The sequence below is a fragment of the Mustela lutreola genome, chromosome 4 (assembly GCF_030435805.1).
Source record: "Mustela lutreola isolate mMusLut2 chromosome 4, mMusLut2.pri, whole genome shotgun sequence".
NCBI lineage: Eukaryota > Metazoa > Chordata > Mammalia > Carnivora > Mustelidae > Mustela > Mustela lutreola.
Window position 1 is genome coordinate 39580974 of NC_081293.1, and position 25119 is coordinate 39606092.

At 40.0% G+C, this 25119-nt stretch overlaps 2 protein-coding genes across 7 annotated transcripts in view; one reads left to right on the forward strand and one right to left on the reverse strand.

Annotated features, from left to right (window-relative positions):
* Window positions 1–18792, reverse strand: part of WASHC2A (WASH complex subunit 2A) — a 55460-nt gene extending 36668 nt beyond the window's left edge. For 2 of the 3 annotated variants that reach the window (XM_059169611.1, XM_059169610.1), the window contains exons 1-11: window positions 18653–18791; window positions 18426–18548; window positions 17244–17408; window positions 12066–12128; window positions 9203–9376; window positions 6239–6332; window positions 5418–5476; window positions 3969–4016; window positions 1701–1811; window positions 1087–1174; window positions 486–557 (exon numbers count right to left, since the gene is read on the reverse strand). In XM_059169611.1, coding sequence (XP_059025594.1) covers window positions 486–557; window positions 1087–1174; window positions 1701–1811; window positions 3969–4016; window positions 5418–5476; window positions 6239–6332; window positions 9203–9376; window positions 12066–12128; window positions 17244–17408; window positions 18426–18548; window positions 18653–18655 — 1000 coding nt within the window. In that variant the 5' untranslated portion in view covers window positions 18656–18791. Of the gene's footprint in view, window positions 1–485; window positions 558–1086; window positions 1175–1700; window positions 1812–3968; window positions 4017–5417; window positions 5477–6238; window positions 6333–9202; window positions 9377–12065; window positions 12129–17243; window positions 17409–18425; window positions 18549–18652 lie in introns of all 3 variants that reach the window. The other variant, XM_059169613.1, reaches the window with a different exon arrangement.
* Window positions 18793–18861: 69 nt separating this feature from the next.
* NCOA4 (nuclear receptor coactivator 4) overlaps window positions 18862–25119 on the forward strand; it is a 62202-nt gene continuing 55944 nt past the window's right edge. For all 4 annotated transcript variants that reach the window (XM_059169618.1, XM_059169624.1, XM_059169619.1 and 1 more), the window contains exons 1-2: window positions 18862–19118; window positions 21595–21696. In XM_059169618.1, the coding sequence (XP_059025601.1) occupies window positions 21672–21696 (25 nt within the window). In that variant the 5' untranslated portion in view covers window positions 18862–19118; window positions 21595–21671. The remainder of the gene's footprint in view (window positions 19119–21594; window positions 21697–25119) is intronic.

A 25119-nucleotide genomic window follows, 5' to 3' on the forward strand; every position in this document is an offset into this window, starting at 1 on the left:
GGCAACCCTTTTCACCTAGATTTGTTTCTCTGGAAGCAAGTAGCTGGTTCAATTGCCTTGAAGACCTACCCCACCAAGAATTTGGGAGGAAGGCAGACCGAACAAAGATCTGTAGATCGACACAGTCACAAGTAGGAATGTAATGGATGTTACTGTTAAATATGAAAGGCTCTGATATATTCTTTATTGAAAATAAATGCTAAAAAAAAAAAAATGCTAGGGATCCCTAGTTTCTCTACATCCAGAGAATTCTAGAAAGACAGCTGATGATAGCTTTAAAACTTAGTAATTCAAATCTTTACAGCATTCTGATGCACATACAAATCTCCTCCCAGGACCCCAAAGCACACTTTTAAATGGTTTAGAAATGAGTAGAGAGACAGACCCCATTTGTCGGCATTTAAAGCGGAATTCTATGAATTACAAAAGTGATATTCCTGAATCAGGAGCCTCCTACCGTAACAGAATTGAGGGGAAAGGCTTACCATCTGAGGGAGTTTTCTTCTCCTTCTTCTCCTTCAATGTCTTCCGAGGTTTTGCTTCTCCTGGAGATAAGGCTTGAAGAGTATTTCACAGTTTTAAGCATACACAGTCTACCCTTAGTATTTATAGACTGACTTTTTACCCTTATTTCTGTCAGCTGTGGGGCTCCAAAGCTAAGAGCAGGACGTTCAACTTTGTGTCTCAGCTCTACCTTAGAACTACAGTCAGTACCCTCAACCTGAAAGAATTATTCTGACATCATTCCATCCTGCTCAGACTAGAATATATGAGATAGTACATTCGTGTTTAGTCAAATATAGGAGTAAATATTGAGTAAGAGAACCCTAATCTGGAGCCTGTGATAAATGATTAGGGCAGCTATTAAGCCTCTGAAACTCCATATAAAATATTATACACATTTGTATACATGCATTGTTCTTAGGGGTTCCACAATGTTCAATTATGAAAGAGTCTATAACCAAAAAAAAAAGAATAAGCCTCTCATACCTCAGTAAAATTAAACAGGGAAATATGCTCTTAGTGAAGCACAGCAGAGGATTCTGCACTCCCTCCCTGACCCGTCAACTCCTCTCAGTGACGTACCTGTTCGCTCCTCTTCCACCTGGCCTGTAGCCTCCCCTTTGATTCGAGCCGCCAGCTCATCAGCAAACGATGTAGGTCTACTTTTTTTCTACAGGCAGAGAAGATGAAAAGTATCACCTTTCTCGGTAACACACAAACTACTATAGTTTCTTTTGATGCCTAACAAAATTACGTAAACAAAGGCAAAGGAATTGAACTGATTAAAAATTTAACTAAATGAATGTAAGCATATGTACCCTATCCAGATCATGTGAGAAAGAGAACTCCCTTCATAGGGAGAGGCTCCTTATTTGCTTATTTTATTTCAATATTTCACTTTAATCCTGGAAGAGTCAGATTAAGAAAGCTTCCATGAGGAACTGAGGGTGAGAAGAGGAGTAGGGTCTTCAAACTCTAGAACTGAATAGACTTGAACGATCTGACTTGTAAAACTGTAACAACTGGAAGAGAAAGTGATCCTTGTAAGGCCAACTAGTGATGCTCCACCATTATTTTCAAAAGTGTAAATGTACAAAATATAATGCAAAATGAGATAGTTATGAACATAAATGACAAAAGTAACAAGTCCTCATTTCTAAAACCTTGTCAAGAGAGTTAACTGTAGTCTTTCTTACAGGTCTAGTATTTTCTTCAATGTCCTCAATATCTTCCTCTTCCTTCTCAGAGTCAGCAAAAATGTCACAGCCATCATCATCCTCTTCTTCATCACTCATTTGTGCAGTGTGCTAAGAGCATAAACCTCGAGATTAGAACTAGGAGATAAGGTCATCCAACTGAAAGAGATACTGCCACTTAGCCTATCGGCAAAACACTCACAGCTTGTCAAACAAGGGGCATGATGGTGGGGATGCAGCGGAAGTTCCAAAGCAATAAATATGCTACAACAAATAACACGTAAGATGTATTTTCAGTGCAAATACTAGACAGAATAATAAACACTGAAATGTGTAAAATGTCCATCACTGGAGAAATGATAACCTAAATAAGCAGAATCTCATCTTGCTAAGAATACGAACAATTAAAAGGAATCAGATGTAACAACTGCAGAGGCATCAAAGGCATCAAGTGAAAGAAATGCTGAATGAGAAACTGAGCATGATTCCCTGCCCCCCACTCAAACACCTATTTCACTTCTAGGGACACAGATACATTTGAAAAAGCAAAGAAAGCACTTACACCCCCAATCATAACATCTGTTACCTCTGAAAGAGTGTAGAATAATGAAGATTGGAGGGCCCAAACTAAGCTTTATCTGTGAAGTTCTAATCTTTATAAAAGCAGCCACTGGTAGGTATCATTTGTATAAACTGTGTGAGGTACTAAGCTAAAAGCACTTTATAAGCTACTTTAATCCTTGGAATCCTGAGGCTCGCTGGAGCACAGAAAACCAGTCTGCCTTTACCAATAAAATAAATGGTTAGGTCAATGTTTTTAACCACTATATTGTATTATATAAAAGTCTGAAGTTATCAATCTTAATAGTAAGTTCCATAGATATAAGTATCTTCTACAGACCGATTATTAAATCGCCTCTGTGAATACAACCGGGAAAATACAAGTACTAACCAAAAAGTATGAAATCCTTTACTTGGTAGCTGAAAATTTTTGCGAAAAAATATTTCCCAATTAGGAAATTGAAATGCAAATTGGGACTATCTCAATATACCACTGTACGTATATTACGGTAGCAAAAATCATAATCCCAGTGCTGATGAGATTATATGAAACTCATTATGCATGATCTGTAATGAGACAATAATATCAAGAGCCTTTATTCTAATTCTATACCATCTCATTCCTAAGGAAATTGTTCATATAAGCAGATTTTTGTGTACGGAAATAACATAATACAGCACTGACTAAAAAATAAAATCCTGGAAATAAACTACTTCCCATATAAATTTAGAAATGATGAAAGTATCATTATATTATTATACTTAAAATATGGAGTTCATAAAGCAAATATAAACAATTCAAAAATAAGAAAATATTTTAATATGTTAACATAAAAGAGCAGAAAAGATATACATATTAAGGAAAGAATACATCCTTAGAAGGTCATGCAAAAATTAAGACTGCTATGTTAACAGAGTAGGATTAGATTTGCACGTTCTGAGTGTCCCTTAACCTTACTGCTGTATTATCTCAAATTTTAAAACAGGGGAAGGGGATTCATGTGAAATCTTCCGCTTGAGTAACTGGGCCTTCTTTTAGAGACTCTGTTTCTCAATTTTGTTTTCACTTCTTTGTTTTCTAAGAAAAATGAAGGTAAAATACAAAGCAAAATGAAACAAACAAACAAACAAACAAAAAACCCAAGGTGATAACTTAAAAACATGAAATGCTTGAAGGAAAATTAGCAGTAAAAATAAGGAATAAATCCTTACTTTCCCTTAAGTCATTCTAAGTAATTTTTTATTTGATTTTTTTTAATTCCAATATAATTAACATACAATACTATATTAGTTTCAGGTGTACAATAGTGATTCAACAATTCTGTATGTTACTCAGCACAATCCCCTTCACCTATTTCACCCATCCCCCCCCACCCAACTCTCCTCAAAAGTAATTTCAGCATACATTTAGTAATACATGCTATGCTTCAGTTAAAATTTAAAAGCAGGGACGCCTGGGTGGCTCAGTTGGTTGAGCAGCTGCCTTCGGCTCAGGTCATGATCCCAGGGTCCTGGGATCGAGTCCCACATCGGGCTCCTTGCTCCGCAGGGAGCCTGCTTCTCCCTCTGCCTCTGCCTTCCACTCTGTCTGCCTGTGCTCGCTCTCACTCTCTCTCTCTCTGACAAATAAATAAATAAAATCTTTAAAAAAATAAATAAATAAAAATAAAATTTAAAAGCAAAGTCACTTTAGTACATGAGACTCACCCGGTTTTGATCGTTGTCACTATGATTAGCAAAATCTTCATCTGACTCCTTTAGGGGAAAAAAAAAGCTTTGTTGTTAATACAGGATTTACTCACAAGCAGAGAAATGACTTCAGGTCTAAGACTCTGGGGCACATCTATACTCAGTCTCTTTGTACTGCTTACTGGTCACTTGGAGTATCAAGGTGCAGATAAAGTGGGGAGTTGGCAGTAGCACCAAGAGCCATTCAGGCTAACATGTAATTTTTGTGGTTAATTTAAACATCTCTAACAATTTGCTCATACCTATCTGCACTATCATTGCTAACCTCTGAAGTTAAAGTAATATTTGTACATTTAATTAAACTATCACAACTTGGTTTGTGTGATGTTACATTTTAGACTCCACTCTCTATATTCCCTCTAAGATAACTACTACATCAGGCCCAAGAGGGGGAGCATCAGTGTTTCCTAACAGCAATCAAATGCTAAAAGCAAAGGATTCAGCTAATGAACATCAGTTAGAGCCAGTTTATTTAGGAAAAGTTTATTCCTACTGTTAGGGGCTATATTTGGAGGGCCAGCAGGAGGGCAGGGGAGGCCGACTGCAGAAAGAGGGAAGGAGGAGAAGAGAGGAGCATACATATAATACCATCTCCTTTTAGGAATCTACACTCATGAACTATCCTTCACACATTAGTAACAAATATTCTGTCTCAAGGAACAACCCCAGATACAACAATGGTCAAGGTCCACAGAGGTCAAGGCCCTAGAGCAGGGAGTCAGATCATGTTCTGTAGATATGAAGATACTAGAGCCAGCAGCAAAATGAAAATGTAAGTGAATGCTTCAAGCCTTCTTCTGGATTAGGATTTATAGTATAAACAAGTTTTAAATATGGACTTTTTCCCTAAAATTATTCCAAAATAGAAACTCAAAGACTGCACTATAGGTAGATTGTTCCAAAATATCTAAGCTGCCCCCCTCAAAATATACTGGTAAGAGAAGGGCTTGATGGGGAGGTGAGAGGGAGGGGAATGGTAAAAAAGGGATTAAATGGGACGCCTGGGTGGCTCAGTCAGTTAAGTGTCTGCCTTGGGGTCAGGTCATGATCTCCGGATCCCAGCCCCCTCACAGGGCTCCCCGCTCAGCAGAGCAGTCTGCTTCTCCCTCTCCCCCTGCTCTTCTCCTTCTGCTCATGCTCTGTCTCTGGCTTTCTCTCTCCAATAAATATATAAAATCTTTTTTTAAAAAGGGGGGGGGGTAAAAAAGCAGTTTCCTTGCTTTTGTACACAAGACAAAAGGTAAACTCAGTAGCAAAGAAAAAATAAAAAACCTCAGATTATGGCTGCTATTACTATTAAAAAAATTTGTGAAAAGAGATTGTTAATTGACAAATACTTATTTAGCTTGCTAAACACACCCTTAGGTTCCTGCCCACCATGACCTGGAGACACCAAACAGCCCTTACCTCTTCTTCATTCTCTTCACTGTCTGCAATACTGCCACGATCACTGCCTACTGACCCCTCTGGTTAGAAGAAAGAAAAAGCATTATCGCCAATATTCATAATAAAACATCCTACACCTGAGCATCACAGAGATTTTGATAAAAGCATGTACACACATTAACTGGAACTGGAAGTATCTTCACTGTAGTGAGGAATAAAACATTTACATAGCCTTAAAGGATCTCCCCATAAGGTACTTACTAGCTACAAAAAAAGTTAATTACCAAGGGAAAAAAACTGGCCGGCATGCTTCAAAAATGTGAAATCTATAAAAACCAAAGAAAAGCTGAGAGATTATATCAGACTAAAAGGAGATCAGAGATCTGACAACTAAATGCAGAGGGTGATCCCACACTGGAGCTTAGACCAGAAGGAAAAGAGCCCGTAAAGGACATAAGTGGGACAACTGGCAAAATCTGAAATATGACTGAGGATTAGCTAGTAGAATTATGGCAGTAAAATTTCCTGACTTTGATAATAGACCCTGGATACATTTAAGACTGTCCTTGATCTTAGAAAACACACACAGAGATATTTTGGAGTAATAAGGCATGATGTCTGCCTCTCTCAAACAGATTCAGAAAAAAATATTACATATAAATAATCGAAAAAACCAAACAAATGTGATAGAATGTTAACAACTGGTAAACCTGAAGGAAGGGTACAGAGGAGTTCTCTGCAATATTCTAATAACATTAAGGTAAAGACAAATTATTTTAAAATAAAAAGATATAAATGATCAAAGTAACAAAAATATATGGCTCAAAAGAATAAAAGAATACCTTCACTAGACAGCTCTCCAAGACCTACATCTTCCTGTTCCATGAAGAGCTTTGACCCAATTAAATAAGGTAAAGGACGATCAATGTATAGATCCTGTAAAGAATGAAAGATAATAGCCATGAAATATTCAGGTTGAAAAATAAGTTTCCAGGGCCTCTGGGTGGCACAGTCATTAAACATCTGCTTGAGCTCAGGTCACGATACTAGGGTCTTGCAATCAAGACCCGCATCAGACTCACTGCTTGGTGGGAAGCCTGCTTCCCCCTCACCCCCTCCCCCTGCTTGTATTCTCTCTCTTGCTGTATCTCTCTCTGTCAAATAAATAAACAAATAAAATCTTTTTTTTTAAAAATGACAAGAAAAATAAGTTTCCCATTTGACATCTTGTTGCATCTGACTACCCCAAACAAGTTACATAATGAGAGTGAAGAATAAGAAACAGCAGGATGCAAAGTACAAAAAAAAAAAAAAAATCACTGACTTTTTAAAAAGTTAAATCTTTACGTAAAAAATAGCCAAGAGATGTTAAATCACTTTTCAAGGGCCTCATTATACTCAAAATAGCAAAGGAATGCACAAAATTTACCAGCAGTAACCAAATAAGGGTCACAACTTCATAGTAACATGTTCAAGAGGAGGACCAAGTAAAGAAACTGAAAGCTCTGGCCAGCTCTGCCTTCCTCCCCTAAAATGCAGTGCTGCTGAGCAAAAATCAACCACTCAAACAATCAGTCTTGAGAATCATCAATCATCATCCTAAATTTGCAAAGAAGCACACTGAGGAAATAACCCAGATGCTTTTTTAGGACTGTGGGAGGCAGGGTGTGTCCAGGTTTGGGAGTGGGAAAAGGTGGGGACCAACAGCCGATTCCTGAACACTGCACTAGAGCGAAGAGAAGTCTGGAGAGGGCACATACAGCATGGGCTAGATAAGAGGAAAACAGAGAGCCACTACGCAAGTATCTATGGTCAACAAAATGAACTAAAGGCACATGACAACTGATGAGAACCTACCTGGGAGAAAAAAATGACCCAAAGAAGGAAAAAGAATAATATCCCCCAGCAGCACCCACTGTATAATTTAGAAAAATGAAGTTGGTAAAATAAAACCAGATTATAAAACAACAGAATAAAATGAAGGACACTGTATGTAAGAGAAAACCTGCTGGACACCCTTCCATTCCCATCTTCTAAGTCCCACCCAACACACGTGTATTAAAAATTTAAGTTCAAGAAAGCACTTCACCACAGGAAAACCTCTCACCTCCATAGAAAAAAACTGATTTGTCCTTTGCAAAGTAGGGCATTTGGCCAACACCTCTCTTCTGTACGGGAAAGACCGTAGGGGTGCAGGAGGAAACAATTCTGATGCTTAACCCAAGAGAGAATTTGGGAAGGTTAATGTAAAGGTTAAAGACACCACAGCAACTGGGGCGCCTGGCTGGCTCAGTTGGTAGAGTGTGCAACTCTCGATCTCAAGGTCGTTAAGTCTGAGCCCCACGCAGGGTGTGGAGATTACGTGAAAAAATAAAAACTTAAAAAACAAAAAGATACAACAGTGCAAACAAAAAAGTACTAACTGGGCTAACCGTGACTTAGAAGGCCTTCCCACTAGAAAAGAAAGCAGTGTAGGACCTGGAACTAACAAGTGTGGCCCAGGCAATACTCCTGCCCAGGTCCACAGTTGACTGATAATCTCTACAGTGGGAAGGCAAGCTAGCAAGTGTACCAGTGCAAAAGGAATGGCTCCGACACCGTACAACACTGGAAGCTTAAACTAAAAGAAGTGTGCAGCAGAATGAATGACCAGAAGAGATTGGCTCTGTGGTATGTTTCTTTTTCTGTTTTTTTTTTTTTTTTTAAGATTTTATTTATTTGTCACAGAGCGAGAAAGACAGAGGGAGCACAGAAGCAGGAGGAGTGGCAGGCAGAGGGAGAAGCAAGCTCCCCACTGAGCAAGAAGCCTGATGAGGAACTCAATCCCAGGACCCTGGGATCATCACCTGAGCTGAGGGCAGACGCTTAACCCATTGGACCGCCCAGGAACCCCTGTGGCATGTTTCAATTCGTAACACACTTGTGTGTCACAAGGACTCTCTCTCAAAATCAATACGGCAACCTTTTGTGTTAACTTCCGAGTGGCTGTGCTGTCCCAGATGTCTGCTCTGCAGATCTGAAAGTAATAGTAAAGCAGTACCTAATTTCAAGGCTAACAGTCTATTCATGAGCACTCATAATGGCTTTACTCATCCTAGCCCAAACCTGAAATCAACCCAAATGTCTTTCAACGCTTTTTTTTTTTTTAAGATTTTATTTATTTATTTGACAGAGAGAGATCACAAGTAGGCAGAGAGGCAGGCAGAGAGAGAGAGGAGCAGAGAGAGCTCAGGCTTCCCGCTGAGCAGAGAGCCCAATGCAGGACTTGATCCCAGGACCCTGAGATCATGACCTGAGCCGAAGGCATCAGCTTAACCCACTGAGCCACCCAGGTGCCCCTCAACGCTTTTTTTTTTTAACTCTTTCAATACTTCTGCAGTCTCCCTTAGCAAGCTACAGAGAACTTCAGGTTCTCAACAATCTGCCCCTCTCATGAGCCTTCCCATACTTGGAAACACAATCGAAGTTTCCTCTGTACCCTCATTTTCCAGCTAGAAGTCAGTTCTCTCTCAGAACACTTACGATCAGGACTCATATAAATGCCTCCTCTCTCCCACCAGCTGGTAATGCTGTAAGAAGCATTGTGAGAGTAGGAACCATGCCCCACACCCTTGTACTCTCCTACCCAGGCATGCTGCCTTGTATCAATGTTCAGGTAAACCAAGTCTTTCCAGAAGAAGCAATGTGAAGTTGATAAGTGCCACGCCTGCTTCCTCAAAGTCAAGTCCATGTCTTACTGATTCTGTCCCCAAGTAAAGCACCCAAACACAAGTATAAAAATAAATATATGAACTGAATGTCTTTACCTTGGGTTCAAGGATCAGTTCCACCCGTTCATTAGCATCTTCTTCTTCAGAGTCTGAGTTTCCCGCTTTTATATCCAGTTGCTCAAATGCACTGTCCAGTACTTGCAAACCATAGTTCACAGCCTCCTGAACTTTAGGAATCAGATCTACTTCTTTCTGTTCCCGGGTCTTCTCCTACAAAAAAATACTGTTCAGCATGGATCTCCAAAATATTGATACCACCCTAATAAAACACAATAAAACAAATCAATTAAAAATGTTAACAGAAGTCAGATTCTGCTGAATGTCTCAAGAGACCTTGAAGTAGGTTTTAAAACCCAAATTTGTCACTTTCCAGACATGGATCGAACTACCTAAGATCCCGAAGTTCCCAGTTCACCACCTACAGAAACAAAAGCACAACTCTGGTACAAGGGTTCAGCTAAGTAACCTATGCAAAAATCCCCTGCCCATGAATGGTACATCACTCCCCTGCCACTGAAGGAATGAAGGGCCTAGATTTTCAGGTTCGTAATAACTGCATCCCATGAACTCTGGTTAATGTGTCTTTGGACAATTCAGAAGTTAAGACTTTAGAAATACTCCAGCCAGAGATGTCATTTTTCAACTAGTTAAAATACAAAAACCAAAACCTAGTAATTATGGCTATTTTATAAATCTGTTTCAAACCAAGAGAGAGTCAGTTCCATCTCGGACTTATCCTGTACAAGATCCTAAAACAACGCCCCCAATGAATGTCTGTACGTATAACCAAGCTGCTGAAAATACTCCACAGGCCTCCATTTTCTACCACAGCAGTTCTCAGTGACAGTCCCCTCACTCATCAACTGTGTCTTCAGTTGTGAGAAATATTGAAAAAAAAAATTCATGTCATTTCCCCTCTTCATAAATATTCTAGAAGCTGATATAAATTATAGAAAGAATCAAACCATACAATGCTGTTATGAGGGTCAAAGGGAAAACCTATGAGTCTCTTACACTTTTATCTCAAGTATGGAAGTCTTCCTTTTTTTTTTTTTTTAAGATTTTATTTATTTATTTGATAGAGATTACAAATAGCCAGAGAGGCAGGTAGAGAGAGAGAGGAGGAAGCAGGCTCCCCACTGAGCAGAAAGCCCGATGCGGGGCTCCATCCCAGGACCTTGGGATCACAACCTGAGCTGAAGGCAAAGGCTTTAACCCACTGAGCCTCCCAGGTGCCCCATGGAAGTCTTTCTAATGGGGCTTTTTTGTTCTGGCTGCATCTTTTTTCCACTCTGGTATCCTTGGTTCCAGTTAAATAGCTAACAGTGCACTATCTGTGTGAAAACGTGTTTGTTTAGTAAATATAAAGTAACTTTTTAAAAATAATGCACTACACACTCATCACTTCACAATGAACCAGATCTGGTGTAACCATATCCATTGCATTCAAATTTAAATGGTTAGCAAATTGTTTGAGAATCATTAAAAGTAACTTTTTTAAAAGCTGAGAATAGGCAGAAGTATGGGTGGTGTCTGACATCCTATCTTAACTGTTTCATCTGAGCAACAGTTACTCACAGAATACCAACTTTTTCAAGTGATGTGTATTTTCTCAGTAAATTAGAGCTGAGCCGAGGCTACTCCCAGTATAATCTGATATTCCAGGGCTTTCCTAAGTGGAAGGTACAGCTTATGCCAAGGGACTAGAAAGCCCAGAATGTCTTAACTATGCTCTGGCCCATGGTGTGGCAACAGCCAGGGATAGCCCTCCAGTACCCACCCCTCACTCCCTTTTCCTTCTTCCTGCCTAGCCACCAGTATCTTCCATTAACATAGTCCATAAAATACCAACACATACCCCAACACTGAACTTCAGCTGCTGGCATTCTCTCTCACTGAAATGGCCTTAAAATCTGGCCCTTCTTCCTTCACCTAGCTAACATCATATCCTTGTAGGTTTTCCCTGCTTATATCACTCAGCCCTTCTCATCTGAACTTTGAGAACAGTTAGCACTTCTGACATGTTATTCCCTAGTGCCTCAACCAAGACCATAAGCTCCTGAGGATTAAGCCTTTAAGTCACCAGCTCCCTGCAATCTTAGGCGAGTCAATACATGCTCTCTGAGCATTCCATGCCTTCTACTAACACATCCTGTGGCGAGCTGGAGGCACTCAAATGTGTGTGGATTAAACTAGCATTCGTCTCACTGTCATTTCCAACTGGTAGGAATCCAGGCTGTCATGAAAGAACAGGGAAACATGGTCTTCAAAGAACTCACAACCTACAGACCAGTCTGTGGCCTGCTTTTGTATAGCCCTCAAGGTAAGAATGTTTTCATATATTTTTTTAAGATTTTATTTATTTATTTGACAGAGAGAGAGACAGCAAGAGAGGGAACACAAGAAGAGGGAGTAGGTGAGGAAAAAGCAGGCTTCCTGCCAAGCAGGGAGCCCGATGCAGGGCTTGATCCCAGAACCCCGGGATCATGACCTGAGCCGAAGGCAGAGGCTTAACGACAGAGCCACCCAGGCGCCCCATGGTTTTTACATTTTCTAAGGGTGTGAGAGGAAGGAGGAGAAAGAGAAGAAGGGAAAGAAGGGAAAGCGACAGATGTAGCCAGACAAACCTAAAACATTTACTATCTGGTCTTTTACAAAAAATCTCCATTGACCTGTGCTCTGCTCTGAAGCCAGAATTTAGAAACTTTATATATTTCTTACTATACAAAATTTCAGAAACAAACCAAAAAATTTAACCCCTGGGCTATCAGGAGCAGCCTTTGCATTTCCCCTAGTGACCATCCTCTTGCCCACAATCCCCCACCAGCCACGTTACAAAGTTGCACCACTTTCTTTCCCTAAGTCAAGACTCAACAGAAGAGAGATTTAGTGCCAGTACCTGTTCTGCTTTTTCTGTCTCAGCCTTGAGCACCGGTTCCTCCACCTCTTCATCATATACACGCTACATGTGGAAGCAAATTCACTGTTAAACAGTCAAAATATTTGCAACACCATGCAATATACAATATACAAATTCAACACTCAATATAAAAAGTCAAAGACAGAGGAGAAACGATCATTCAACAAATGACTGAGGCCATCAGCCAAAGACAAAAGTCAAAAAGCAGCAGTTAATGCACCAAATACTAAACTTAAAAAGATACAAAAGATAAAAAGACTAAGAAACATGAAAAAAAGTTCAATCTCATGGCTGGTTGATGAAAGAGTCACAAAAACAATTAAGATACCATTTTCATACCTTTTGATGTAACCTAATACCTAATGCTGACAAGTGCAATGATACAGGTACTTAAACATGAGGCTACTGGAAATGCCAACTGGTAGAACTTACCTACTAGGTAACAAGAGTTTTAACACTTTGAGCAATGGAAATGGTAAAAGTTGTTTTTCATCCTGTTGCATAAAATTGTTGATAAACTTTTATTATCCCGATTATATGAAAGCAGGTAAGCCAAGCCCACCAAATATTTGCCAGAAGGCCAGGCGTTTGATTGACCTGTACAGCACGCGCAGGCAGGCATCTCTTTTCCAAGAGAGCTATGGCTCCAGTAACTCACTGTGATGTCTTTTACTTTTTAACTACTTAACTATTAAAATGAAGACATGGGAATGTGTCCTAGTAAGACTTATTCGAAATCCACAGTATTTAATATTGGGAGACTGGCATAGAGATAATCATAATAAAATACAGAGGCAAGAAACTGATCCATAATTACATGTAAGGCTCATTTTACATTCACAAAACACAAATGTATATATACATACTTCCATACACATGAGTCAGTGAGGAAAAGAACTTAAAGCTTACCCATACAGGGGAAAAAAACAAAGTAACATTGCTATTTCTTACTACATCTAGTAACACTCCTACACATCCATGCAGATATATACTTTCCAGGTAAGAATAAAAATACAGATATACAAAGAGAGGCCCTCACCCAAAATATCTCGAGTTCAGGTAAAAAATGAAAAGTTGGTGCCTTTGAAACAAATATGGAAAAATATTAAAGTCTGCTAATGCAAAGTGGTGCATATTACTAGCATTTGTGGTTACTATCTGTTCTGTTCTAGAAATTTGAAAGATTCCATTAAAATAGTTATGAAATAATAAACTAATATTAAGAAAAATGCAGCCTGCAAATATATACATACAGAAAGTTTAAAAAAAAACTAGAAAGAAATATGGCAAAATGTTCAATGGCTGGTTAATTTGGGGAGGTGGAATTATAGTTGATTTTTTGTGGTCTTAATTTTTTCACTTTAGTACTTTTTATCTATTCCAATCTCTTCTACAAGTGTTCATTAATTTTGTTAACAGGAAAGAAAAAACTTAAAGGCCAATGTCAGCATGGGAAATGGACTTAGAATGCATATATGTCAGAACACTGAGAGGCCCCCTCCACCATCTGAAATTTCAGATGCTGCTTCATCTTCCATACTTTTAAAAAATAACTATTCTATAAGGACAAGAAATTTGGGGGGGCGGTTAATCTTCAGAGACAGAAACAGAAAAGTAAATAAATCTCAAAACTAAGGCTTTCAGACAGGACAGCTACCAGGGTAACTTCATATTTTAAATAGCAAGACCATTTAACCTAAAAGGTTGAGCTTCACGCTCAAGTCTGAACAGCACCGACATCTTACTTTTTCCCCTGCTTGTCATTAAAAACTACTTCATAAGATACTAGTAGACTGCAGCTGGTAGGCCAAACTTGACCTCTAAGAAACCAACCAGCAAATACATAAAACCTGTGGATCTTCCTAGAGTGAAAAGAACGATGTATCTCAAGTCCTCAGCATGCAGCAGATAATCAATGCTAACTTCCTTCACTCTCAACAGGCTACCCTCATAGCTTCATGTGTTTCTTGATAATTTTTAAATCAGGTAGCTATTCCCAGATTGTTATGAAATAACAATCTTTTGTATTTGCCCTCAAAGGATCTTTTCTTCATTTGGGGAGATGGGGCCAGAGATATGGTGGTAAACTGGAGAAAAGGAACCAGGGGCTGAGGACATCTTAACAGATCATAAACAGCCCCAATCCTTTTATGTGTTCTCTTGTTCATTCATTCAAACATTCTCTAGGGTCCTACAAACCAGGGACGTGCTGGGCCCAAAGAATACAGTATTTAGAACAAATGTGGGGCCTGATTTAGTAGGGTAGATTGACACAACAAATTATATCAATAAATATAATTTATTTATTAAATTATAATTATATTATATTTATAATTATATTATATAATTATAGATATAATTATAATTATATTATATTTATATTAAATATAAATCTTACAGTCATAAGAAGTGCACTAAAGAAGTCACTTCTTGGGTGCCTGGCTAGTTCAGTCAGAAGAAAATGCAACTCTTGGGGCGCCTTGGTGGTTCAGTGGGTTGACCCTCTGCCTTCACCTTGGGTCATGATCTCAGGGTCCTGGGATTGAGCCCTGCGTTGGGCTCTCTGCTCAGCAGGGAGTGTGTTGCACGCCCCTGCCCGCCTGCCTCTCTGCCTACTTGTGATCTCTGTTAAATAAATAAATAAAATCTTGAATAAAAAAAAAAAGAAGAAGAAGAGCACGCGACTCGTGACCCTGGGATCATGAGTTCAAGCTCCACTTTGGGTGCAGAGATTATTTAAAAAATTAAGTTAAAAAAAAAAAAAGTCATCTCTACGTCACTTAATGTTTCAGGACAAAATTCTTAAATTAATAGGTTAATGAAATCTTAAGAATTCTGTTCCCTTCTGATAACATGCCACTGTTAATTAGTCTATCTCCTCCTTCAGAGTCCCCTCTTGGGCTTTTACTAAAGGTACTAATTTCTCTTGTCCTAGAAAGTTTTGATTGCTCTTTAATTTCACTAATTCTGTAATGCATTTTTCAACCTGGGTACCTGCTCCTGAGGTTAACTACTAAAACCCAGAAATGTATCTGTGATTTTGAATAACTTTCTAATAAACTACCGAGAAACTAAATGGCACCATCATGCAAGCCAGAATTGTAATACATGAGCACCAGTGTCAGGGTTTGAAAAAAACATATAAAAAGCCAAATCACTGCAAAATGTCTTAACATACATAGATTTTTTTTTCACAGTTTTTTTTTTTTTAATTATTTATTTACTTGACAGACAGAGATCACAAGTAGGCAGAGAAGCAGGCAGAGAGAGAGGAGGAAGCAGGCTCCCTGCTGAGCAGAGAGCCTGATTCGGGGCTCGATCCCAGGACCCTGGGATCATGACTTGAGCCGAAGGCAGAGGCTTTAACCCACTGAGACACCCAGGCACCCCAGTTTTATTAAGCATCAGCTGCACTCTTCACATCTTTATGTTCTGTCACGAATAAGAAGACCATGTAACACGTGGCATTACAGGGAGGTATGAGAAGCAGTAGAACAAGCAAACTGAGCAGAGAATTCTGGCTGCAGAATGGAAGGGGAAGAAGCTTAAGGACTAAGGCAATGGAAAAACGTATGGAAAAAAGGGCACCCAAGAAGTGAACAGAAATAAAGAACTACTACAAAAAAAAAATCAACAAGAACAAAAAAACCTGCTAGATCAAGGAAAACTCAAAACCTGAAAAAATCTGGCCGGAAAGTAACAGCGAAATGAAAGATAAGTATGACATGAAGACTGTGATTCAGAAAAAATAGTTTATGATGCCCACCCCTACTCCACAAAATTCAACTGTGTACCAATTTAGTGGTACAGGCACATTGGGTACAAGGGGACCCTTCCAATTCAACTCCTTGCTCATTGTAGGGCTCCAGCACTGACTGCAGAGAAGAGCCAAACACCTGACCCAGCAAGAAAGGTGCAAAATGAGGGCAAACAAGTATACTTAAAAGGAGACTATATGTGGCTTGATGAAAATGAAACGGGGCTGCATACACCTGTAAACTGCATCTGCCAGTGAGAAAGATGCTCAGAACCAAGCATGCATGTTCTACACAGATCACCAAAAGCTGACTACAGATTTTACTAGAACACTTGCCATATCTTAAACTTACTGGCAAAGAGATCTCGAACTCCTTCACTAAATCCTTATTTTATACAGTTTCCCAAAAATGGTAATGGCTATTCAACATGAATTACTTAAAAAAAAAAAAAAAACATCACTACGTGGCATAAGATACCTGCATGACAGTATTTGGCTCTCTCATCACAATCCTGAATCTCAGGCTTTTATAATTTTGCAATTTTCAAAATCCTTCCTAATACTTTACATCTAACAATCTCGGGAAATAGGCTACTTTAATAATCCTCTTTTGGCAGATTACTTAAGGCTGACACTCAGGAAGTTAACCTCCTGATGGACTCAGAAATGTGCTTAACTAAGCTTCCTCTCCATTCTCATCTCTTAACAGTCTCCCCTTCACTCACTGGGCTCTAGCCACATTTGTTTTCTTTCTATTCGGGAATTACACTATTACAGAATATTGTTGTATTCTGCAAAGAGAGTTCTAGCTAATTTACCTATGTATTCCTAGGACCTAGCACTCAGAAAGTCAATACATATATAGTGAAAAATCACACATGGTTCAAAGCTCAGTACTCTGTTTAGAGCTGACTCCATATCACAGATTCAGCCATTGAAACAAAACGTTAATCAATACTATAAAAAAAAAAGACTATTTCAAGTAGGTACATGCATGCCTTTAATATAACTTATCAGAACGTGATGGACAGAGTCAATATTGCAGCCATATTTTGGTGCCCAGATGATCAGACTAGGTGTAAAGCTCTCCTTACAGAACATGTCCACAAAAAGGCTTGTTGGAATGCCACCCAAGTCAGCAGTACTACAACTAAAAACGGATGAAAAAACTAGGAGTAAGAAAACTGTATCACTAGATTTTTTTTTAAAGCTTCAAAAAATAAACTTTACTAATTTAAGAAAAGTGATTAATCCTAGAGGAAGAAGCTTCAATTCCCAAGAACCCCTACATTCATCAAAATTGAATAGGGTACCTAATAAAAAACCACTAAGTATCACAACAGAACTCTCGCTTCTCCAACAAGCATTATTTATAAGTCTGATACAACTAGGTAACTCACGTTCTCAATGAACTGGGTATTAGACAGCATAAGGAAGTCATTGAAGACATTGTGAAGACGACAATCTGTGGCTTTAGTTTCCCGGATTAGTCCATCCACTTGTTTCTTGATTTCATGGGTCCTGGAGATAGTCTTCTGTGAGAATTCCTGTAGAAACTGTAGCAGCTATTTAAAAAAAAAAAAAAATACAGCAATATCAGCATCACATGTGTCTGCTCTGTGGGTCAAAAGAAAAAAGAACCCATTTTCTTTTCAACTTTGAGTGTGCGTGCTGGAATGCAACGGATGCTGCTTTTGACAGTACCCAAGACCAAGCAGCACGGAAAAACATTAAAGCAGCTCATCACAGGGATGCCTGGGTGGCTCAGTTGGTTAAGCAGCTGCCTTCGGCTCAGGTCATGATCCCGGCGTCCTGGAATCGAGTCCCGCATCGGGCTCCTTGCTCAGCGGGGAGCCTGCTTCTCCCTCTGCCTCTGCCTGCCATTCTGTCTGCCTGTGATCGCTCTCTCCCCTTCTCTCTCTCTGATAAATAAATAAAATCTTTAAAAAAAAAAAAGCAGCTCATCATAACAGTGACAAGGAGTGAATGGACACTTGCTATCTCGTATCTGGAGAAATTTTAAAGTCTTGTTTGGTTATCATTCTTCAGAAATCCCAGACGAAGAGCGAAATAACAAACCACTACTATTATTTTTTTTTAATGTATTCATATGGGACTTCAGAATCACAGTTCCGAGCTTCTAGGTCCCGAGGCCTTCAAAGTCCCACTGCAGGAGATGCACACAGCGGCTTGTCTATCTCCCCATACAGTCCGGGTCCCAACGTGGAATGGCCTCATGATGCCCTAGCAATCCCGGGCGCAGAGAAAATCCATCTGCCTCGCTCAAGATGGAGGCGGGTGCACCGCTGGAAAACCCAAACAAGGAACAGAACCCCGCGTCTGGGCTGCAGTCCGAGTGGGGGCACTCAGCCAGCTAAGGACGACAGGCCCGCCCCCGCCCAGGTGCCTAGGGTCCGCCACCGTGGCGTTTGTGATATAGAGAAGGGGCGTGTTATTAAAAATAACAGAGACAGCGGGATAGACCGGGTGAAGTATTCGGGGCTCCCATCCTTCTGCTAGCAAGCTACGCGTCACCCCTGGCGCCCCCCCCTCCACTCCCGTCCCTGGGGTCCGCCTCTCACGCCCGCATCAGCCGCCAGCGACCAACTCTGGCTGCTCCTGCGGATCTCCTCCACCGACCAGGGTCGCTCCCACACTGGCTCCGACGCCGGCGCCCGCTCCTGGTCGGGGGTCGTCCGGTTCATCTGCAGCGGGAAGGATGAAAAGAAGGGCTGAGCTTTGGGGAGACGGCGGCCCCGGCCCGGCCGCGACCCAATCCTGCCCGCTGCACGCCGCCCTCCGCCCTCACCATCCCGGCGGTGCAGTTCGGCGAGCTGCTGGGTAGCCACCACGGTATTCGCTGAGGCCCGCAGGGCTGCGGAAGCCGAGACCCGAACTCTGAAGCCCCGGCACGTGACCGGCTGTCACGTGACCGGGCTCGCACGTGACCGGATGTGCCGCGCCGGCGGGGGAAAAAAAAAAAAGTGGCCAAGGATTTGGAGTTGAGTCACAAGGCCTGCGGCTGGGCTAAGATGGAAGCGGGAAGAAAGAGAGGGTGCGGACGCCTGGGGGCACTAGTGGTCGGGTTGCTGTGGAGCCGGAGGGCGTAGGCGGTGGCTGTGGGGCGCGCTGCGAGAAGGGAACCCTGAAAGGAACCTGTGAAACAACCCGTCTAGGGACTCTGGCCTTCGTGGGAGGAAGCAAAGCTTTCCCAACTGCGTGTCTTCCTGGTTGCAACTCTGCTGCCCTTCGCTGGGTCCGCGCCTCGGCGCTCAGTAAGTGGAGGAGGAATGTTTTATGATTTACAAGATTTTATTTTTCACATAGTGGAAACAATGGCATATTCTTGTCTTTACTTTTCAGTGAATGACTATAATGTGGATATTGCACAAAGTCAGGGACAGGTCTAACAATTTTCTTGAAGACATAAACTTCTGAGCATTCTATAATCCAATATAATATTATTTCCTAATAATTTAATGGATTGTTCATTAATATTAGAGGATTTAATAAGAGAAAAGTCACTGACAAAATCTGCTTTACAACCAAAATCCAGGGGTGCCTGGGTACTCAATCAGTTAAGTGACCAACTTTTGATTTCAGTTCAGGTCATGACCTCAGGGTCATGAGATCAAGTCCTGGGTCAGCTCTGTGCTAGGCTTAGAGCCTTCTGAAGATTCTCTTTCTCTCCCACTGCTCCTTCCCCTCCCCACCCCCTGCATGCACTCTTTCTTTCTATCTCTAAACAAACAAACAAACAAACAAAAATCCAAACAACTGAAAACCCAGCATTTTCAAAGCTGCAGAACTGTTCGCTGTTAAGACACAGTTTCACAAAGTCATTGCTGAAGCTGCAAATACCAATGGAAAAAGTAATAACAATAATACTAATTTTAAAAGCCTCAATTTATCCAAATTCTTTATCATTGATATAATTCATATAAGCAGTGTTAAATATCACATGTTTTACATTACAGTGTGAGGCAAGACATAAGATCTGGGCCATAGCTTCAGTATTTAATATATGTAAATGAATTTGGACGCATAACTAAAAGTGCTTAAATCCAGCTGGTTTTCTAAGTAATGCGTGATACAAATGGTGTAACTATAGCATGAGAATTTGGGATTGTTACCAACAATCTCTAATGAAGCCCCCAGTTCCTGTGCATGTATTGATACCACTCTGTGGTTTGATTATTCTAGAGGACTTGTGAGTTTTGTTTTATGAGAGCCCACAAACCTAAGAATCCAGTAATATAGTTCTGACCCAATTTAATAAGTCTACTAACTGTAAATTATATGCTTTTTTAAAGAAATGGTAGTTATGATTTTTTTAAGATTTTATTTATTCATTTGAGAGAGAGAACACAAACAGGGGAGGGGCAAAGGAAGAGAGAGAAACAGACTTCCCACAGAGCAGGGAGCCTGATGCAAGAATCAATCTCAGGACCCCAAGATCATGACCTGAGCCGAAAGCAGACACTTAACCAACTGAGCCATTCAGGTGCCCCAGTTACGATTATTTTTAAAGTATTATTTTAGTACTTAATTAATTTAGTACTTAATTAATTAATTTAGTACTTTATTAATTATATCTCTGGTAGTGTGGCCAAATTGAAGCCAAATTACCACCACTATTATCATTTTGCATTAGTATATGAAGTGTGAGCAGCAAATGTGTGCAACTATATTCCAACAGTGTCAAATTCTATAACTCTTCAAGTTAGATTTCTTAGCTACAAGATATATTTTACCAATCACCCCCTGACCAAATTCTTTTTTCCTTTCTTCTTTTTTTTTTTAAGATTTAGTTATTTTAGAGAGAGAGAACGGGTGGGAGGGGCAGAGGGAGAGAGAGAGAATCTCAGGCAGCCTCTGCAATGAGCACAGAGCCTGATGCAATGCTTGATCTCATGACCCTAAGATCACGACCTGAGCTGAAACCAAGAGTGCGACGCTTAACCAATTTTGCCACCCAGGCACCCCACCAAATTCTTTTTTATTTCCCACCTGTTTCTTTTTAACAAGACTCACAAAATTATTTATGACATTGTTCGTTCTCTCTGGTGAAACCCCTGGTTTAGTTCAACAAACTACTGCCTGCAAGGTGAGTTTACAGCTCTTAAAATGTACATGTAATTATTCTGGGTAGCCTTTATCTGAAATATTTTTTAAATACTAATGATCACAAAAATCTCCTTTCATTTTATAACAGTTTCTAACTTAATTCAACGTATACGCAATAGTGTAAACCACTAGCTGCTTGCCTTCTCAATAAAGGAGTTCAAAGGTATTAAATAATGTGTAATGTTTTCTATAGTATTATTAATTTTATATCTTTAGGGCATTACAGGCGGAGAAAGTTGGCAAAAAAAAAAAAAAGAGTACATGGTTTTATGCTTTTATAATGCATAGCTCTCAGATTTCACGCTGAACTACCCCCAGTTTTAAAATACCCATGGTTGGGGCACCTGGGTGGCTCAGTGGGTTGGGCCTGTGCCTTCAACTCAGGTCAAGATCCTGGGATCGAGCCCCGCATCATGCTCTCTGCTCAGTGGGCAACCTGCTTCCCCTTCTCTCTCTCCCCTGCCCCTCTGCCTACTTGTGATTTCTCTCAGTCAAATAAATTTTTAAAAATTTTTTTAAATATCCTTGGTTGAGGTTGACCATCAAATATGTTATACGTAAGAATTGATTCTCTAACTCTGCTTTCTTGAAAATAAAGTCTAGCCAACCTGCTTTATTTTACAGAGGCCCCTCCAGTGAGCAAGCAAGCCATGGTTCTTCTAACAGTCATTTAAAGTGCCTGAGAGATTTTCTCCAAGAACATGCAATTCAGAGGCTCCACGAGAGGTGAGTCAGAAATGCTTTCCAGTCAGAAAACCCAGACACCATGCACCCCACAGTAAGTACAACATATTCCTCTAAGAGATCCCTGCTCTCTGACCTGGGCAGAAAAGCTGATCCACATACAGAGTGACAGAGGCTGATGAGTTATGGGAATCAAGTGGCTTTGCTTACTGATACTAAACTCTGACTTTATATGTCAACAAGCAGCACTTTCTCGGTGGTCAGGAATGCATTTCTACCATAGCATTTCTCCCTGCCTCTGTTAATCATTGAGCTCTTTTTTTCTGAATTTGAGAGTGAGTCAAGGCTTTAACTCTAGGACAGCCTGATAAAGATTCAAGAGTTGGAATTTTAAATCAGCTGCAAACCTTTGAGTATTGGTGGAGGGTCATCTCAAGCCACTGGGGCAAAATTTGACTTTCTAAAAAATAGTGCTGAAACAACTGGGTAACCATTTGGGAAGAGGTCAAAGTAGAACCATACCTAACACTTCACATAAAAATAAATTCCTACTGGATTAGGAATCTAAATGCAAAAACCAAAACCATGCAGTACTAATAGACAACATGAATGATTTCCTCTTTAGCTTCAGTGTAGAGAAAGCCTTACTATGACTTGAAATCCAGAGTGATAAAGAAAAATTAATAAATTTGAATACATAAACATAAAACATTTTTCATGGTTAAAAGCCATCATAAAAAGTCAATGAACAATTGACAAACCACGAGACAATATTTGCAGCATATATAACAGACAAATGGTTAGTATCACTAATATATTAAGAGAATATTAAAGGGTTCTCAAAAATTAAGTAGCAAGACAGCAAGAGAGAGAGAGAGAGTGCTACCTTCCAGTATCTCTGATGAATGTAGATGCAAAAATCCTCAACAAAATATTAACAATTTGAATCCAACAGTACAATAAAAAAAAAAATTAATTCACCATGATCAAGAGGGATGTATTCCCAGGATGTAAGAGTGTTTCAGTATCCAAAAGTCAATCAGTGTGATATATCATATCAATAAGAGAAAGAGAAAGAATAAAACCCATATGATCATCTCAGTAAGTGCAGAAAAAGTTTTGACAAAGTACAACATCCATTCATGATAAAATCCCTCAACAAGGTATACCTAGAGGGAATATACCTCAACATAATAAAGGCCATATATGAAAAATCCCAAGCTAACATCATACTCAGTGGGGAAAAACTGGGAGCTTTTCTTCTAAGGTCAGGAACAAGACAAGGACACTCTCATCACTTTACTTCAACACAGTACTGGAAGTCCTAGCGACAGCAATTGGACAACAAAAAGAAAGAAAAGGCATCCAAATTGATAAGTAAGACTTTCACTATTTGCCGATGACATGATACTATATATAGAAAACTTGAAGGACTCCATCAAAAATCTACTAAAACTGATAAATGAAATCATAAAGTTGCAGGATACAAAATCAATGTACAGAAATCTCTTGCATTTCTATTTACTAGTAATGAAGCAGCAGAAAGAAATTAAGAAAACAATCTCATTTACAAGTGCAAAAAAATAATAAAATACCTAGGAATAAACTTCAGCAAAGTGGTAAAAGCCCTGTATTCTGAAAACTATAAAATACCAATGAAAGAAATTAAAGACAACAAAAAGAAATGGAAAGACAGTCCATGTTCATGGGTTGGAAGAACAAATATTGTTTTTGTTTTTGTTTTTTTTTAAATTTTTTTTAATTTATTTATTTGACAGAGAGAAATCACAAGTAGATGGAGAGGAAGGCAGAGAGAGAGAGAGAGAGGGAAGCAGGCTCCCTGTCGAGCAGAGAGCCCGATGCGGGACTCGATCCCAGGACCCTGAGATTATGACCTGAGCCGAAGGCAGTGGCTTAACCCACTGAGCCACCCAGGCGCCCCGGAAGAACAAATATTGTTAAACTGTCTATACTACCCAATGCAATCTACAGATTCAATGCAATCCCTATCAAACTCTCAACAGCATTTTGCACAGAACTAGAACAATACTAGAATTTGTATGGAACCACAGAAGACCCTGAAGAACCAAAGCAATGAGAAAGAAAAACAAAACTGAATATAGCACATTCCAGAATTCACGTTATGTTACAAAGCTGTATTATTCAAGACAGTATGTTGCTGGCATAAAAATAGACACGTGGATCAAGGGAAGAGAATAGAAAACCCAGAAATAAACCCACAATTATATGGTGAACTAATCTTTTACAAAGGAGGCAGGAATATGCAATGGGAAACAGTCTCTTCAACAAATGGTGTTGGGAAACCTGGCCAGCCACATGCAAAAGAATGAAACTGGACCACTTTCTTACCACCACACACACACACACACACACCCTCAAAATGTGAGACCTGAAACCATGAAAATCCTAAAATAGAGCACTGGCAATAATTTCTCTGACATTGTTGTAGCAACATCCTTCCACATCTGTCTCCTGAGGCAAGGGAAACAAAAGCAAAAATAAAGTACCAGGACTACATCAAACAAAATGAAAAGCTTCTGCACAGCAAAGGCAACAACCAACAAAACTAAAAAGACAACCTACTGGAAGGGAGAAAATATTTTCAAATGGCATATCTGATAAAGGGTTAGTATCCAAAGTATCTAAAGAACTGATTCAACTTGGGGGTGCCTGGGTGGCTCAGTCATTAAGCGTTTGCCTTCAGCTCAGGTCATGATCTCAGGGTCCTGAGATTGAGTCCCACATGGGGCTCTCTGCTCAGCAGGGAATCTGCTTCTCCCTCTCCTTCTCCCACTTGTGCTCTCTCTCTCAAATAAATAAATAAATAAAATCTTAAAAAAAAAAAAAAAAAAAGAACTGATTCAACTCAACACACAGAAAACCAAATAATCTGATTTAAAAATGGACAGGAGACATACACAAACATTTCTCCAAAGAGGACATTCAGAAAGCCAATGGACACCTGAAAAGATGTTCAAAAGCACTCATTATCAGGGAAATGCAAATCAAAACCACAATGTGGTGGGGCACCTGGGAGGCTCAGTGGGTTAAAGCCTCTGCCTTCGGCTCAGGTCATGATTCCAGGGTCCTGGGATCGAGCCCCACATCGGGCTCTCTGCTTGGCAGGGAGCCTGCTTCCCTTCCTTCTCTCTCTGCCTGCCTCTGCCTACTTGTGATCTCTGTCAAATAAATAAATAAAATATTTAAAAACAAAAACAAACAAAACTACAATGGGGGGCACCTGGGTGGCTCAGTGGGTTAAGCCTCTGCCTTCGGCCAGGTCATGATCCCAGGGTCCTAGGATCGAGCCCAGTGTCGGGCTCTCTGCTCAGCGGGGAGCCTGCTTCCCTTCCTCTCTCTCTGCCTGCCTCTCTGCCTATTTGTGATTTCTGTCTGTCAAATAAATAAATAAAATCTAAAAAAAAAAAAAACCACAACTACAAT